Source organism: Styela clava, chromosome 2, assembly GCF_964204865.1.
Source record: "Styela clava chromosome 2, kaStyClav1.hap1.2, whole genome shotgun sequence".
Taxonomy (NCBI): Eukaryota; Metazoa; Chordata; class Ascidiacea; order Stolidobranchia; family Styelidae; genus Styela; species Styela clava.
The window spans coordinates 18,308,743-18,323,690 of NC_135251.1; the positions used below are offsets into that span (position 1 = coordinate 18,308,743).

At 37.6% G+C, this 14,948-nt stretch overlaps 3 protein-coding genes across 3 annotated transcripts; 2 read left to right on the top strand and 1 right to left on the bottom strand.

Annotated features, from left to right (window-relative positions):
• Positions 1 to 4,284: 4,284 nt before the first annotated feature.
• On the top strand, positions 4,285 to 14,491 carry LOC120335495 (uncharacterized). Its single transcript, XM_039403001.2, has 5 exons — positions 4,285 to 4,595; positions 7,082 to 7,148; positions 11,870 to 12,000; positions 12,139 to 12,397; positions 12,536 to 14,491. The coding sequence occupies exons 1-5, from the start codon at positions 4,511 to 4,513 to the stop codon at positions 13,683 to 13,685; spliced, it is 1,692 nt and encodes a 563-aa protein (XP_039258935.2). The 5' UTR covers positions 4,285 to 4,510; the 3' UTR covers positions 13,686 to 14,491.
• On the top strand, positions 7,667 to 9,374 carry LOC120335496 (uncharacterized). Its single transcript, XM_039403002.2, has 3 exons — positions 7,667 to 8,768; positions 8,846 to 8,953; positions 9,031 to 9,374. The coding sequence occupies exons 1-3, from the start codon at positions 7,930 to 7,932 to the stop codon at positions 9,200 to 9,202; spliced, it is 1,119 nt and encodes a 372-aa protein (XP_039258936.2). The 5' UTR covers positions 7,667 to 7,929; the 3' UTR covers positions 9,203 to 9,374.
• Positions 9,372 to 11,354, bottom strand: LOC120335493 (uncharacterized). Its single transcript, XM_039403000.2, has one exon. It carries the CDS (start codon positions 11,352 to 11,354, stop codon positions 9,372 to 9,374), a length of 1,983 nt encoding a protein of 660 aa, XP_039258934.2.
• Positions 14,492 to 14,948: the final 457 nt, after the last annotated feature.

The following is a 14,948-nucleotide window of genomic DNA, read 5'->3' on the forward strand; positions in this document are numbered from 1 at the left end:
CGGTTGCAAAATAACTGTCCAATATAGTCGTCGACTTTTTCAAATGCAAAAGATAAGTCGACGGACCCGATTAAACAGAGAATAAAACCATTTGTCTTCGATATAAGTTATCGAGCTATGGGAATCATCAAATATTTTGTTTCGAGCGAGAACAGCTGAAACGATCTAATTGCAACATATTTCATAGAATACTACATCAATATACAAACATTTCTAAACAATAACACAGTGTATAACAACATTGTGTATTCTTATGGATCAATTAAGATCCACTACAAGATATGCAGTACTTTCCACTCTATTCAATAAGTGGCCCTTCAGAAATAATAAACGCTGAGTACTATGTGCTGTAACAACACTTTAAAACCCCCAAAAATCAATTATTCATCTTGTAGCTGGTATAATAGTTTCATTACGAACCATTACGCATGGATTGACAAACTATGATTATTTTTTACAGCAAGAACAAGCAGACTATCAGATAAGCAGACTTGTTCAGAATTAGAAATCATAGTTTTGCCCTTGAAATGCACCATTTTGATGCTAGCCCTTTTGATTTGATTTTAACATAAATTTTTAAGCGTGATATGAGTTTGTGTGTCAATCGGGGAATGAAGATTTTTTGCGGTTTCGGTGTTTATTTAATAGCGGTGACAAAGTGAAATTTGCAACATATACCGTATATATTAATTAAACCAATTTTTGTTATCGTGGTTATCGAGCGGGAATTTCTTCCTGTATCACCTTATGGTAATATTGAAAGTACTGGAAGATGAATGAATTTTCATTTGGATACAATACAATCATAGATTGTATTTCAATGCATGTTAAAAGATAATGTCAAGATAAGTTTCACATTCTTGTTGATAACATCATCGATCTTCGCCAATATTTGATTGCAATAAAATACGAAATAGGCACACACACGTTAGTGGAAGTGATACTTTTGCAAGAAAATCTTATGCACTACGGCTGATTTGCAACATAGTGCCTGTGATAAATTTGTATTTGACGATTTGCTTTTGATTCGGACAGGTTAAAAGCAAATTGTTAGTTATAGGAAGCATTGAAAATCTGATTCGTGCCGTAAAGGTTTTTCAGAAGTCATAGACCCGACGACCATACCGGAGAATTAAACAAACTTTGTATAGACCTTCCTAATTCACAGTGGAAATGATTTGTGGAGAAAAATTTTCAGACATCTAAGTAGGGATGTCCGACTTGTCCCACAGAGTTACAGTTCCTAGTTGTTGTCCGCACCGTGCTTGTTTTTCGCAACAGGAATAAGAATGCAGAACGATAGTCAGCTAGAAGCGAGCGAGTTACGCGTATACTCTGTGGCATGGCAGACTTCTGATTTTCGCAGACAAAAAGTATTCCAGTCATTCCACTGTATCAGAATACAGGTCAAAATTTTTTTTTTTTCAGTATGCGATTTGACTTGAAAGTAGAGAACGTGAGAGCACAACGACTTCCCGGCAACTAGAATTTTTTTGTCGTCATGACGCAACTTTTACGTACGAGCAATATTCTTCTGATATAATTGATTAAAATCCACATGTTTTTTGCTCGGAAACAATGCCGAGCAACGAACCCCGAAACAGGTCGTGCGAAAATGAATTATCATGTCAATATGTGTGTCACAATATGGTATTGTCGTTGTCAAGACATACATATATAGACCAAGGTGAAAGTAGTGAAGTATTCATTTTATTTTAAATTTTACTCTGATATGCCGTGCCTCTTGCATACAGCAAAGGTACTATTTTATCACGCAAATCTGAAATTTATTACGATCAGTTTGTCAGAGCGATACCGCAAGTGAGCCTATATTGTTATCATTGAAATTAATACATTCGAGATATTTAGGAAAAATAGACCTGTCTAGACCAAGTGCAGGGAGTTCGCAGTCGTCAACGTAGACAAACATCCAGTTGGAGCTCAATTTGTTCTGCACAAGCTGAGGGCATTTAAAAAACTACATGTTGCGACTTTTTTTTATCCGGTTCATTGTTTTAAATAGGATTTTGCCAATTAAATAGGATTTTGCCAATTATTTGGCCTAGGTCACAGTCCAAGGATAATTGCTACTTATTCAAGTGAGCAAATTGCATACGTGTTGTAGAATGGCCTCTGAAATTGGATTAGCTATTATTAAAGCAAAGAGATCCTGTCGTGTTCATTGTCTTTGCGAAGATAAATGCTACCTTTCATGGCCTGAGTACATGCCGAGCTTTTGTTTAATCAAACATATAGCGCAGCCAAGGCATCTGCCGCATGCATCGTAGAGAGATACGAAGAAACAATTATACCCGCTATGTTTGACAAGAGAAGCGAGCGGGCACCTGCTTCGAACGACTGTCTGATAACGGTATTAGCTATTCATGTGCGCTGCAGAAACCGGGGATTAAATAAATAAATAATGTGATTGTAATAAATATTTGAATATTTGCGCGCGCGTCTGCCTAGCCAAATTACCCGCAGAGTATATTGCAGTCTTTCGTCTACTTGTTTGTAATATAAGTTAAAAAGGAACGAATGCAACTCATTCGTCAATTAATTTTACGACTTGAATGTTTATAGAAATTTACACAAAGACGATTTTTACGATCGGACGTTTCTGCCAGGAAGGTTTATGCTGTGATCAAACTGATGGTATATTGGTTTAAAAAAACTTATCACCAATTTTGACAACTGAAAACTTAGCATCATCAAAATAAAATGCCTGCTTGGCCTAGCTATAAGTATTGGCATTGATAATCAGGTTCACGCAGTTTTCTATATATCTGGTATTCAGCATTAATATTTCATATTAATTCAACGTTAATGCTGAAATAGTTTCCTTTCTATGATTATAACGCAATAAGGCGATTAATGCATCCGGGGCGGTATTCCTTCAAGTTTGAATCTCTCGAGTTAAGACGGTTAAGCTAATCTTTTCCGTATTCAGTGATAGCGGCTGTTAGAAATGTAATAAATTCGAAACTGCATTGATATCTATAAGCGAGCTTAGTCAGGAGTATATTTTATATGAAACAAACAACCCGAGCGAGTCCCTCGGTGGACAACTGTCGCTTACTAGCAATAAAAGGATTAAACGGCGGCGAAAAGAGAGAAAAGTGTCGAAAAGTGGCACGTGCGCCAGCGCCTACAAAACATTGCCGTACAAGTGCCGTTAGCGGCCAGATGGCCTTTCAAAATCACCCGATAGATAAAACGAGCGACAAAGAGTGACCGCCTGTTAGTCGATTGTATTTCGTGATGGGGTGAGGTGTCGAGATGATGTGGAAAATTTGGAAGAATTTATCTTAGAGTGCTAACTACGAAATTTAGTTTATATAATATTAACACGTAATAAGCATTTGATTGCATTTAGCATTTCGGGACAGATCCTTGAGGTTAGGTGTATGGTACATACATGTACTGTATCTTATTACAAGGACATCAGCCGGGTAGCTTTAGCGATGTCGTTTTCATTAATATGAAAAAGTACGATACGCGGAGTAACGTTAATTACGATTGCCATATGAAAAATAAATAATATTAGTTAATATAATATAAACTAATTTGCGCCGTTAGTGTTGAATACCCAAAGTGATATTTTTCCTACGAGTGGTTTTCCTCAAAAAGTTTGCGATGTACCAATTCACATACTGCTACCAGCATTTAGATAGAATCAATTTAGCATAGTGGTTTCGGAACAAAAGGCCAAACGAGAGTTCGGGTATTGATTACCATTTGGTTGAGGTCATGCACGTCAATGAATACCTTGAGATTTAGCACGGGCATTTGATCGCGTGGGTAAATTTTTCTCATTGTTGTACTTGGATTTAGGACCCAATAAGGTGATTAATCTGCCAGCCATACGTCCGCGTTTTTTAAAACTCAAATAAGGCGAGAGACGATGACTAAATCCTTCCGAATGTGGGCGCGATTCGATGTAGTCACAATATTGCGTAGAAGGGTATTGGATCACATTCTCGACAATAGGTCGATCGATGATGTATGGACATGTTAATATTCTATTTTTGTAAAGATTTTATGTGAGAAAATGTTTAGTAGACAAATGTCGCGCCACTATTTCCCATGATAGCATTGCATTCTAGGGAAAGATTTTGCAGGGATTTTGCAAACCAAGAAAAACAGTAGTCTTGTATTACGTGCTTTTGTAACAAACAAGTTAAGATATTCTTATTGAAAGTGGTTAGGTAGGGTGGTAACAAACCAGCCTTTTGTGTGATTTATGTTTATTTGGTGCTGGTTTTCAAGAGAATACTTTTGTCTCATCGCAGATACAAATAATATACATATAATTACCTACTATACAACGAACTTACCTACTTCGTCAACCTTTCAAAAACGAAGGTATAAAGAAAGTATAAACAAAGACGATTTTCAAGACGAAACTTTTGCACGCAAACTTTTCTATTGGATTGGATTACTGGTGTTATTCATCGGGAGTATAGAATACTAGATCTTATACTATAAAGAACGTTGACGAGAGCCCGAAATGGCCGGCTTTTGCTTTGTTTTGAACGTGTTAGTGGCGGTTCTGACGGTACATTTGTTGATCGTGGGAACCCCAGTTTATGCGGGTAAGTTTCATATATATTTTTGTTTACCTTTGTAACTTGTATGGATTTAAATTTCTGCTCCCTTTTCATAAGACTATATCATGTTTCGTCCATTTGTGATGTCGCATCAGAATAAACAGACATGAATATACACCGGGTCAGTACTTCACTTAAAAATGATATTGTATGGATCGCAAATGGACACTAATTGATAACAACAATTCAAATTAGTTGATATAAAGCTATATTTATAGTATATAGCTAAGTTTTATTATTGGTTGTCATAATTGTGTTTATCATAATCTTTACAGATAATATTTTTGTGTAATTTGCTTTGCATTTGTGCAAACTTAGAAGTCTTAATCCACATGCCACGCACGCGTAAGTCGTGCGTACATGGTTTTATGAAAATCGTCTTTAAACTTTTGTGATCTCCACTTTGCGGATACATATTTGTTATTAAAATCGATAAAATATAAACTTTCCCACGGTTTTCATTTACGATAAAATGTAATCGACATTGTATCATCTATTATATCATATTTAATGTTATGGCGGCGTCCGGCACACGGCATGCCTTTGTGGCTTAGCAATACAGAGCATCACCTAAGGCGACAAATCAAATCTTCCATTCGTGGGAAAATGTCTCGGCGTAAAAGTTGCTAAAAGGCTTATGGTAAAGTGTGGCCTTCTCACGGTCTCGCTAAAGCAACCAGTCATATTTAATCGCAAAATAACTGAGAAGCTATCATGCTCTGAAATTTGTCGTAAAAAGTAATCAAGGGCAATGAAATTAAGTTAGATCGTGCACGCCAGGAATTCAAACGAAATAGGGATAAAATAAAGAATGTGTTATCTGTCATTTGCGTGCCTGGGTGGCAAACTATGTTTTAAGGCAATTTTCCATTAGGCTCAGTTTGTTCAGTAATCTGAGTACGGGTTTAGTAAGTTTATTGTAGTTACGACACACTGTCTAAAAGGGGTTCAAAACGAAATTGAAACTCAATCTAAGAGTATCGAATGCCCGGTGATTAGGCACAACCTTTTACAACAAATTGATTCATTTGGAAAAGTTATTAAGTTTCCATCGTAAGCTACATAATCGGGATGCATGTACGGCGATAATCACCAAGTACAATAGGAAATTTTTTTTTTTATTTTCAACTGCGAATTGGGATTAAAAAGGGATTTGAAGTATTATGGAACCATTAAACCCGCTTAATTTTGCGACTTTGTGAGTTCGACCGTGAAAGTCGACTTTGGTATTTACTTACTTAATCATTTTCAACTTCGTCATAATCCCTATCAACAAAATCATTCGGCAACTTTTATGGAAGCTTAAACATGCACAAAATATGGAATCCGTTTGCACGTTATTTCCCCTCGAGTGAATTTCAATAGCTTGTACCAAATCATTCGGAAATTGAAAATGTTATTAAATCATTTAGCAATAGACTTCATTGCATTTCACATGATTTGTTATTTGTATTTGACCTTGTTTTTCAGTAATTTGTTATCAATTCACCACATATGTCAGACCCGAAATGTTGTTGTTTAGCATCCATAGATAAATTTGGGCAGCCGTTTAGCGGAGTCTTGACAACTGTTACTTGACAGTTGTCGCAAGAGCTGACTAACCACGAGGATACGTTATATTTTACGGAAACTTTGCAATCTGCGCATTTAACCCTCTGGCCACAAGCCATCGCTCACTTGACCTGAGTTATCGTTGACTAATGTTAATAACGGGATAATATTTCTACGCACGCCTGTATTTGCGCCCAATTATCGTCTGTTCTCTAGGTCGTTTCTTTTCAGTTTCACCATCTGCCATATTAGTGAGCAGAACGAAAATATGGCCGACGTTTGCCAAACAATAGCTATATTAACTCGCTGACGAAATTCGTTAACGAAGCGAAAAGTAGGGCTTATCAATCGCTTTTAATTATTCTTACCCTCCATTGGTTAAATTTATTATTGAGTTTAATGAAAAGTTAGTTATCGAATGTAGCTATCATCTATCAACATTAAATTTCTGATATTGACCATCCGGCAAAAATATGCACGTTCTTGGAAGTAAAAACTACTTTGTCGCGCATTGTAAGAATCGTTCTAAAATCGAGGCAAACGCCCAACTCTTTGTCGACTATTATTAACACTTCGTCAGTAGAGCCTTGTGTATTTGTCCCCGAGGGACAAACATCGCTAGAAATATTCCGGTATCAAATAAACAACAATTTCCACCGTTCGATTTTCTTCGTTGAATCGTTTATGTGATAAACCCATTAATTTTGATGTCATGATACGCGGCATGGCGCCCGTGGCTCCGTTCCACCTGTCGCAAAATCGACCGTATTGCCAACATGTCGCGTGCTAGATATCATATCACTAAAAACCAAGCTGTTCTATAGTTTATGCGTTCGTTACCAATATGTTTCAGTTTAAACTTATTTCCAAATTTGAATGTAAATTTTGTGTTTTTCTAACTATGGATTTTATTTTTACAGAGGATGTTCCATGCCCCGATAGATGCAACCTCAGACAAGGTTATTGTACTCCATTAGGTCAATGCAGGTAAGAATTTATATTTTGTATTGTTTTGTTTGTTTTTAATGATAGATAAGAAATCGGAGCTTGTTCACTGAAATGCAATATTATAACATGCAGTACATTCCGTATAAGTGTAAAATAGTTTGGCATTCTTTGGGAATGTATATCACCTAAGGTTGCATACATTCAAAAAATATATAATATGCATAATCGTTCGTCCCATCATGTGACAAATGTGGTATTCTGACAAAGTTCGATGGCACGCGCGGTCACAATATCTGTCCTTGGGGAACGCTTGAATATTACGCTGCACAGCTGACGGTTACGCGATCGTATTGTACTTACTCATCGAGAGCTTGCTGGAAAGTTCGATTAACAATATATCCGACTAACATATTGCGTTTAATCTTATAGTACGATTAAAGTATGCCCATGTGTCGCTTTTAGATATCCTATCAAAGTATTTTTGATGTGATATATGTTTAAAAAGCTGGGTTCAGGTCATGCCTGTGTATACTTAATATCTTGTGTGATATTGATATTCTATTTACGACATGATAGTAAATAGCCATGAATGGTTATGACATCACAGTCGTCTTAGTCATTATCACCAGCGAGGAGCGTATTTCCCCAGATACTGACAGAATGTACTGGAATACGCAGTTGTGAATTACTTTTCGAAATTGTGGCACTGTTGTATTCATTTAACTTCACACCGACTATTGATCAGGCGTTTGGTTTAATTGAAGTGTGAATTAGTTTCTATCTTCTGTAGAATATAAGTATAAGTAATTGAGAGGCTCTGATGCCAATTCGAAGCAGACGTGGTTTAAGAAAGTTGCATAAGGTATTGGAGGATTGGATTAGTGAAGACTGGGGCGATTCTAGTGATAGCGACGATATATTTCTCCCACGAAGAAGCAATAGAAGCATGGTAAGAACCATGGAAAGCAGCAAATCGGACGCGGCGTCCAGTTCTACTAGCGAACACGTCGCAACTTCATCCGAGGACGAACGAATATCATCCAGAATGTCAAATGCATCTTCATCGGCCACTGATCAACTTCCTCCACCACCTAAATACGAATCGGTTATCCAACTTCCCGTGAAAGACTATACAGCTAGTAGCGAGAGGTCGTGGGATAGAGAGGTAAATAGGCTCGTCGATGATTTTGACCGTAAATGCTCTTCACCCATGAGAGACCAAGGACGGTTTTCAACTCTTCCTAGTCAGAAACGTGTATCATCAGGAGCACATAGCTTTGCCCATGAGGAGTCAACGAGTAGCAGAGGATCTATCTCGCCACCAAGATCAAATTCAGCACTTGGGGCTGATCGCGACTTTGACTGGGATAGGCGATTGCTTTCTAATGATGATTTTTTTCGAGATAGTCGTTTGAGTCGTCGTCGGCCTTTCGGTTCTTCTTTCGGAGGCATGAGGTCGGCGTTTGGGGAGGACATTGACAATTTTTTTGGAAGAGGTACATTTAGCACGGACTGGGATACTTTTTTTCCAGAAATTTCTTTTTCTGACTTCGGACGAGGTTCTAGTTTGACCAGCAGGAGCGAGACCAAGTCACGTGGTTTGCAACCCATTGGCCATTTTGAGGACTTCAAAGTAGAAGTAGACGTACAAGGATTCGAGTAAGATTTTAACTGTTCTAACGGAATGTAATTCGGTAGATAGATATTTCTCTATTTTAACATTGTGGTATTTTTAGACCGCATGAGCTGTTGGTTAAAACAGCAGGACAGAGTCTATTGGTGATGGCAAAATCAGAAGCCACCAATGGCGATGGTGGCGTGTCTAGCAGGAATCGCGAGTTCAGGTATTGTTCACGATAATCCATCGTTCATTAGAGGCAATATGTGTTAGGTTGTACTTATATTTTGCTTCAAATTACAGAGAATTGAGGAGAGAATTTACCATACCATCCAACGTTAACCCCACTGATATTACTTCTAACCTTACGCCTGAGGGAGTATTAGTAATCGAGGCACCAACTCGGGAGAAGATTGCAGCGATAGCGAACGAAGCAGAAGCTAAACACAAGACAAACAACAATAGCGGAGATTGACTTTTATTATGACATTTATGTGCAAAATGGACGTCAAAAACTATCGGGCCTTGCCCAACAAAGTGAATGATAGTGACAGTACAGCGACGTGATGCGACAATTAAATTTTTTTATTGCTATCAAATAACTAAGATTTAGCAGAAAATGAACAATAAAATACCATTAGTGTTTATGCATGACCTGTTTTATTCAGCCATAGGTTGTTTGCTAAATCAACGGATATGGTCGTCTCCATTTGTCCAGAATCTGGGGATGTAAATTCTGTAACCGTGTCTGAGAAATTTGGTTCCCGTTCAGTTTTAGTCACTCCGTGGTTCACAAAGATCGTGAACCTTTTAGAATCAGTCAAATTTGATTTCTTTTCGAAGTCTTCTTCCAACTCACAAACAAAAAATTGTGCTTGAACGCGAAAGTCGTAAGCTCTTCTGTTTTCCTCCCGATCGATTAAAGACGGGTACATGTTTTTGTAAGAAAATTTCACGAAGGGATTTTCGCTTAAATTTACTCCTCGTTTGCATGAAGCGTTGAAAATACTGGTTTTATTTTTAGACGATTGTAGGGTGATATCACTAACTCTTTCTTTACCAATGTACCAGTTATTTACAACCAACTCACTAAATCCTCCTTTACCGTAGCAAATGACGTCACTTCTGACGTCAATAGGTTTAGGCATGTTCACAGGCCTTGTGTCATATCGGAACGGAGATGAAAAGCCCAATTCTCGTCCAAGTGTTTTTGATTTGTTTTCGTATTTCTCGCTCCCTTCCGCACTCTTGCGATACCACCGCATCGGATCTTTGTTGATAATTTTAAAACTCGATATATTATCGTTTTCGGGTCCCAGAATTGTAATATCCATACAGTTTTGTGAGAAAACGGTGTCGTTCGCCCTTGTAATATTGTTAGGATCGTTGTGGCTATCGCTGTTTCGGTTTGTGTAGAAAGTTCCTTCGAGTAATATTTCAACGTAGGTTTTGTAGTGTTCGGCGATATCCCAAGATCCACACAGTCGCGAATATGAAAATGCACTGATTTCCATTTCAACGCTGGGGTTGACTTCTTTTTGTAACGCTTTTGATGGAATTTCCCACTTCATGCATATGTGGTGTTTTGGCACGGAGTAACGCGTGTGTTTTTCGCCATATGAAACCAAAGGTGGCAGAGGTGCTGGTAAATAAATTGCGGGGATTTCTGTACTTTCTGGTGGTTCGTGTCCGTCGATTTCGACATTCAATAATTGTTCCGCCGTACGCATTTGATAGTCTTCGCCACACTTTCTATCTGGTACCAAATATTTCCCGCCATTTATTAGTCTATTTCGAGCAAATTTCAATCGAACTGGGGACGTTAGGTCGTGGTTCTGGCATCGTCCGATAGGCCTCAGGTTTTCTTGTAATATTTTTACGATGTCATCAACAATCGGATCTCTCTTAATAATGGTAACTGTACTTAATTCTAAACTTAACCAATATAATTCTTCTTTGAGGTAGTGCTCGTGAGGTAGTACATCCAAATCGGCCTTTAATAGTTCGTTGTTAGGTAGATTATAGCCGTGTGTATTGTCTCTTGTATTTTGCACGGTCATTGGTACCTTAAATACAATAGTGTCTGCTTTGCTGGAGATTGAAACTATTTTAGGACGCAATTCCAGGAAGTTATTACCACCAGATGGCGATAAATATCGTGATAAGTTAGAAATATCGTCAAGCTCACGTCTCCTGGGAAAAGTCGTCATTTCTGATGGCGCTAAATATAGTCGTTGAATATCCACGTCAATGCCAAGTTTAGTACCTAATTTGTGTTTTAGATGTACGATACTTTCGTCATGCTTCGGACTGACTTCAATCTCGGTTAGCATAGGCCCAGGAGATTCGAGACTAGACACAAGAACTGGTACGAAGCATTTCAGTGCCAGAGCGCATTCTTTTGTAATATTGCATTCGGATAAAGTCTTTTCTTTTTCCAATGCTTCTCCTGCAAGAAATAATCGCTGATTCTTCGGATTAATCGCTTTCGTTTTGAAGACCTCATCATGAATAGCCGAAATTTTATCAGTCAGCTTCTGTCCCTGTAGCGTTATTATCTCGCCAGTATTTCCAATCGCAATATGCACATCGAAACCAACTTTAGGCAAATTTCTGTAATCAAACATTTATATGAATTCTCATTCAATTCTCATTTATTTCACTTTTCAACAAATTCAGTACTCACCTGTATCTGGATAATTTCCTTTCGTCGCTATATTCTAGAAATATTCTTTCCATATTGCTTTTAAAATCATACCACAGCTACTTAGAAGGTATTAAACGTTTCTGATTGTATCGAACTAGCTTATAAAAAGGTCACCGCAGCCCTTCTAAGCCTATTGTTTGGAAATATTATCTAAGCGAAATGAGCGACGAAGAAAAGTCGACATGTAATTTAATCGCAATATACGAAACATTATGCGACATGATAACTATTATATTTTTATGTATCTCCAACCCGCGGATGATTCGATGATAAATAAATTATTTACACCATGTAACAACTTCAATAAGGTTGATCAATTGGTAAGTTTTTCAGTGAACAAGATTCGATTTGTGTATATTCGTTAACGTGAATGTTCTTTTTTGTCAAATTGAATTTTTTTATTTTATTAAAAAGTGTTTTCTTTATATTTAACAGATGTTTTGCTGGATGGGAAGGCAAAAATTGCAATCAATGCACAAAAGCACCAGGATGCGTTCATGGAACTTGCCACCAGTCATGGCAATGCACCTGCGATGCGGGATGGGGAGGACCAAAATGCGATCGAGGTAATAAAGGACTTAATTGTTACGCTAGACATTTTGCAAAATTCTTGCATATATTACGCAATCAATGTTAATCATACTAGGAAGAGCAATAAATTTCGAATTTACTACGTTTCTAATATAGTTTCTTTACATTTTTAGATCTCAAAATATGCGAACGCACTCAACCTTGTAAGAACCAAGCAACATGCATCAACAATGGTAATGGCGAATATTTGTGCGTTTGCCAGAAAGGATTCTCTGGAGTTAATTGCGAAATCTACAAACCAGAAGGCATGCCAGCAATCAAACCAACCACAACTAAACCGACGACAACGACCCGGGCTACCACCTCAACTCCCAAAAAATGCACAAACGGAGGTCGGTGCAGAATAACGGCTATGAACGGAGGATGCGAAAGGTAAGTTATTACTGGGTTTTCAGTTAACAACAAACAAATATATCATAATTTTAATTTTAAGTTAAAGATAAATTCATATTGGTTGAAATATTTTAAAATTGTAAATATACAACTAATTTATTATTATTCTTATTTTAGGTGCATATGTCAACCTGGTTACGTCGGAAAATATTGTGAAATAAATGTGAATGAATGCTTACTGCGGCCTTGTGCAAACGGTGGAAAATGCTTCGATCTTTCCAACGACTTCTACTGTCAATGTCAACGTGGATTCACTGGTCGTTACTGCGATGTAGACGTAAACGAGTGCGAGGTTTCTTCCGATATTTGCTTCAATGGGGGACAATGTAAAAATTCATACGGATCGTACGAATGCATCTGTCCGAAAGGCTTCTCTGGAAGGCGATGCGGTGAATCTGATTTACTTGAAGTTCCTGGCCTTCGACCGGTTTCGCCCAGAATTGTGTCTGTGACGGCCACTGTTACCGAAACTTCCGAATCTACAACAGAAAAAATGACAGAAAGTACGGTGAAATCTCCGAAAATTATTAAAAATCCAGAAAATGAAATAAAGATGACACGCATCACACATGAATTGAAAATTAGCTCGGTTAACGGTGAATATTCCGCCTCAAACAACGAACTCCTCATCCGCCAAGAAGTGGAACGGGACTCTGCTGCTACTGATTCATCTGCAAAAGCGATGCAAGCCATGACTTTTGTATTCATGGGTTTGGCTATCGTGATATTAGCGGCTATATTGGCTTTAGTGTGGATGAGGTGCTTCAGAACACAAGCAGGAGCAGGCCACGAAAAGGTGACACGCACTAGACCAGCTGATTGTGAAACTCCAACCAACCCTTCCGTCATCTCATCTATTGATGAAAACGTACAAAATAGTAGATACGAAACAGTAACAGCTCGAACCACAACCGACGTGGTATTGGAAACATCAAACGATGAAATGGAATTTCAAATTCAACCTTCTTATACATCCGATCCAGCTGAAACTCGGTATGATGCTCGTCAGTCATTACCAGATTGTCCTTCACCACCACCACCGTATGCTATTAGCGCCGTTGAGATGCGTCGTTCAACAACAAGACCTCAATCAGGATATTATGTAGCACTCCCACCAACTCCACAGCAATCTTGTCAGAACATATCTGAAATAGGATGTCGAAAATCTCTTAACACGTCATATCTTATGACGTCAAATGATTCCGCTGAAACCTCATCATTACTGGAAGTAGACTCTCCAACATTATCGCACAAAATTGTCGTGTGATACAATCGATTCGGAGCAGAAAAAATTCACAATATAGTGATGTAATAATATCCAGTTCCGCCAAACGGTCAGCGCGACAAAGAGTGCACTGTTTTACTACATTTATATTATTTAATTTTTACCACTGTTTTATTTGCATTTTATTTTCTCGGTCGTTTTTCATGACATTTTTAATCTTGAATCTTCATTATTAGCTGTATTATCTAAAACACTTTAACAATAAAGAACGTGATTACGCTATATGATCAGAATCATTCGTCACTCTGATTACGCCTTCCAAGAATGACATTTTTGTCATACGTTAGTTACACTATAATAACACACTGCCCAATATTTACATATAATTCTTTAATTTTCGATGTTTAGAGTGATTTAGGCCTGATATTTAATCAATGCTGCTTTAGTCTTTTTTATAATAACCTTGTGTCGCTGTTAAAATTAAATTAATATTTTTCAATCGCTGAATAGTATTGAAATGGTTAAATTAACTTTCGTAACTTTTTATGTAGTCGACTTTCATCCGACTAATGTGTCAATTGCCTTTGTCATTCGAGACATATATGATCCATCTGATGTGGGGTGAGGCAAATGCATGATGAATGCGATTTTTTTAGCTTATTCTTGTGGGGTACTATAATCAGAACTTGTAATTCGGATAATTTTTGATTTTAATGTCATTTGCGACAGTTTTATTATAATGTTTTTTCTTGATATCATACTATTTATCACTGTGCATATATTTCATTTCTTTCGTTTTAATTTTATTTGAAATAAAACAAGGTAATATTAATTCGATTGAATGATATATGATAGGTTCAGATCAGAATGTTAACATATGACAATCAGGCCATTTATGCATGAATACCCGGTGTTCATGACAGTTTACCGCAAGTCCTCGACAAAATGTAATAGTTGCATGAATACCCGGTGTTCACCCCATGTCTTGGGCGTAGGACAACCCAACATGCTGTGACAGTTGCAGTACTGGAGTTAGCCCCAGAGATGTCAACGTCGTTTTTCGTCGTTTCTCTAAAATGCAAATAATGCAGTCATATTTATAGATTCTACTACAACTTTTTCCAATCGCTTCCGTATCTTCTCATTTTTAAGCTAATTATTAGAGGCATAGCGCTCTTTTTCTCAACATACTGAATTAAAAAAGCACTGAATAAATCTATTATTGATTCCGTTGTATGAGATGGGTGATCTGAGATTATAGCAAAACACTTGAGTGCTATTCAGTACGTTGGCACCGGTGAGAGT

Excerpts from the sequence above, each read along its gene's own strand:
- LOC120335495 (XM_039403001.2), top strand. The coding sequence starts at position 4,511 with ATGGCCGGCTTTTGCTTTGTTTTGAACGTGTTAGTGGCGGTTCTGACG. Across the intron at positions 12,001-12,138 it reads AGGACCAAAATGCGATCGAG|ATCTCAAAATATGCGAACGC; the intron begins GTAATAAAGGAC and ends TTACATTTTTAG. Across the intron at positions 12,398-12,535 it reads ATGAACGGAGGATGCGAAAG|GTGCATATGTCAACCTGGTT; the intron begins GTAAGTTATTAC and ends TTCTTATTTTAG.
- LOC120335496 (XM_039403002.2), top strand. The coding sequence starts at position 7,930 with ATGCCAATTCGAAGCAGACGTGGTTTAAGAAAGTTGCATAAGGTATTG. Across the intron at positions 8,769-8,845 it reads GTAGACGTACAAGGATTCGA|ACCGCATGAGCTGTTGGTTA; the intron begins GTAAGATTTTAA and ends TGGTATTTTTAG. Across the intron at positions 8,954-9,030 it reads AGCAGGAATCGCGAGTTCAG|AGAATTGAGGAGAGAATTTA; the intron begins GTATTGTTCACG and ends TTCAAATTACAG.
- LOC120335493 (XM_039403000.2), bottom strand. The coding sequence starts at position 11,354 with ATGTTTGATTACAGAAATTTGCCTAAAGTTGGTTTCGATGTGCATATT.